Raw genomic sequence first — 2,902 nt, 5'->3', positions numbered from 1 at the left:
ATACATACATACATACATACATACATACATACATACATACATACATATATACATACATACATGTGTAATAAAAATATCTAATAATAATAATAACAACGCACACACTCAACATAGCCCCGCACTAGGGAAACCCTGTGTTGCGGGTACCATGGACACACACATAAACAACCACAAATTACACCCATACTCACGAGAGAAATAAATGTAGGCCATACAAATATTTCTCCCGGCCCAGGAATGGAACCTGGGACCTTAGCATGGCATGGTAACCGTTTGGCCACAGAGGCAGTTATAAAAACTACGTATTTTTATTTAATAAACCAGATGCTATATAAATGACGCTAACATTTATTTTCTTCATCCTGTTAAGTTGTCAAAATTGAGATACTACCGATTGCCAGTTCACAGTCGATATGTGACATTGTTTTCTATCACAACAGCCTGTAATAGAGTATCGTTCTTTGTGTATACTTCTTCCAACTTCATTCTACTTTTTAGGACTACTATCATTGTCCTAATAGGTCCTTAAACTCGTATCTATCCTCCGGATCTAAGCTAGTGGGATCTGATCTCCATAGGTCTCCACACACAGCCCTTCCTCTGCTACCGCTACATGCCCCCTTATACCATTAGTACAAGTGGCGGGTCACATTCTAATTCTGTTACTGCTTCGTCAAACTCTATCTTCAGGCTGTCTAGACAATAAATACTGTATCTAAGTTAGTAACAAACATTGTGCAAACTTACCAACTGTATTGTAGACCAACCAGTGCACTCCCAGCAGACGCCTGCTATCTCACTTTCAGAATTTATGACACCTGAACTGCCGGGCTTGTTCCCTGCTCTTAGGTATCATAATAGACTAAATTTATTGATGCTGATATTATAAAACAAAATGACTAAATCGCGAAATAATTCGCGACAACGTCAAAGGTATATTTAATCGTAATAAAGTTACAAGTTGACGTCCTTCAACGGATGTGGGGGTCAGTTGCTCATATACTAAACTAAATTAAGTAATTAATTATATGTTTGAAATTATTTTGACAACTTCCGTGGTCGAGTGGTTTACACATCGGTTTTCATGGTGCCGCCATCTCTGGGACCCCGGGTTCGATCCCCGGCCGGTTCAATGTAGAAACTAATTTTTCTACATTTCTCGGGTCCGGTGTCGTTATTGTATCCGATTTCCGTAACACAAATGGTTTAGTTACTTTGAGGTCGGAGCAACGTATGTGATGTTGTCTAATATTTAAAGTGTATTACACGCGTAAAGTATGTCGCCGCGTGTGCAGAATAATGCGTAAATATAATGGTGAGACTAGACATATGTAACGTGTGATACAATAACGAAGACTTCATACCCTTGGATTGTTGAATTATAATTATTCTTTTTCAAAGGTTTACGGCAAAAATAAAGAGCAATTCGGATGGCCAGAAGAGAATGAAGATCCGTCTGCATGTCCATCGTCTAGCAAGGTAACTCAGGCATGTATCTGTGACTAATCGTTACTAACTTAGTTAATAAGGGTGGCGGTTGCGTGAACTTAAGTTGAAGTAGTTTTCTAAGTGTGCAGTACTCATTACTTCTAAAACTATACGTGTTATAGAATCAAAAATACGAAATGGTCGCTAAGTAAAAACTAAAGCTTAATTGTAAATAAAATTACAATTTTATTTGCACACTTACAAATACCGTCTTCAAATGGGTGTATTAACAAAAGTGCAAATAATAATAATGAATTAATAATAATAACGAAAATAAATGAGTGTATGTGTGTTTGTTATACAAGTGCTGTTGTAAAATTTTGTATTTTACTTACGATCATCTCTTGACATGATTGCTTACTTATATAGGAATCCGAAGGAAGTGGCGGCGTATGGAAGCCAAGTTCCCTTGAGCGTTTAGCATGTGCCGCGTTGGAAGCTCTAGAGCTCGGTGCAGGTGCGCCGGTGACGTGCGGTGCGGCCTCTGGGGCTGAAGGAGGGGCGGAGGCGGCGAGGAAGCTCTTGTGTGCGCCTGCCAGTGCCCATCTTCATGCTAGGGCGCAGTGTCTCTTAAGAGCTGTGTACCATACCCACTATCATCAATTCAAGGTTTGTAATTATAGGCACATTGGACTTGTCAACTTATGATTCTCACTAATATCAGGTTTCTTACCACGGTATGACTTCTTTTTATTTTCCCGATATTTCGGAACGGTTGCACGCTCCATGGTCACGGGTTGACTGGACGACGGCAGATGACAGCTTTAAGAGCAGACATATCTGTCTACCCTCTTGCGCTGTCGACGACTACCTTCATCGCGATTTGTTGTGGCGTTACCATTGTCACTCACTTTTTTCACACAAACCACACTCACTGTATCCACACGCGAAACTGAACTCGAGGTGTGTTTTTGGTGGTGATGGTGTGTTTTTGTTTTTATTAATGCACGCACTAAGGACCGGATTCCATGCACTGGACAGTTTAAAACCATCATCACGGTTAAATGTTTTGTAATTCGTGATCTCGATGGCTTCTCGTACCAATCGTGGTATGTAGTGACGTTCTGTCGAGAGTACCTGGGGGCTATGCAACTCGATCCAGTGGTTAGTGTCAGTCTGTGTGAGATGTTGTGCTATAGCTATCGGGTGTGTTCTTTCATACGATCGACAATTGTTCGTTTAGTCTGACCGATATACGAGCTCCCACAACTGCAGTTCACTTTATAATAATAATAATTATTTATTTGAGATCATTGATCCACTTTCTTAGTAACAATCAAAAACTGAGGACTATGTTAGTAAATTACACTTAATAAAATAATTAAAATAGAAACACTTAAAAATATATAATAGAAATTAACAATACGTATGCGGAATTAGAATTCATGTCACCAGCCCTTCTTGGTGACATGAA

At 39.5% G+C, this 2,902-nt stretch overlaps 1 protein-coding gene across 4 annotated transcripts in view; it reads left to right on the top strand.

Annotated features, from left to right (window-relative positions):
- The window catches only part of LOC113233257 (protein purity of essence), an 83,701-nt gene that overhangs the window by 35,056 nt on the left and 45,743 nt on the right, over positions 1-2,902 (top strand). For 3 of the 4 annotated variants that reach the window (XM_026468309.1, XM_026468308.1, XM_026468312.1), the window contains 2 exons: positions 1,402-1,488; positions 1,858-2,097. In XM_026468309.1, the coding sequence (XP_026324094.1) occupies positions 1,402-1,488; positions 1,858-2,097 (327 nt within the window). The remainder of the gene's footprint in view (positions 1-1,401; positions 1,489-1,857; positions 2,098-2,902) is intronic. The other variant, XM_026468310.1, reaches the window with a different exon arrangement.

Source organism: Hyposmocoma kahamanoa, unplaced genomic scaffold, assembly GCF_003589595.1.
Source record: "Hyposmocoma kahamanoa isolate Upper Pololo Valley unplaced genomic scaffold, ASM358959v1 78, whole genome shotgun sequence".
Lineage (NCBI taxonomy): Eukaryota > Metazoa > Arthropoda > Insecta > Lepidoptera > Cosmopterigidae > Hyposmocoma > Hyposmocoma kahamanoa.
This window is presented reverse-complemented; position numbering and strand designations above follow the sequence as displayed.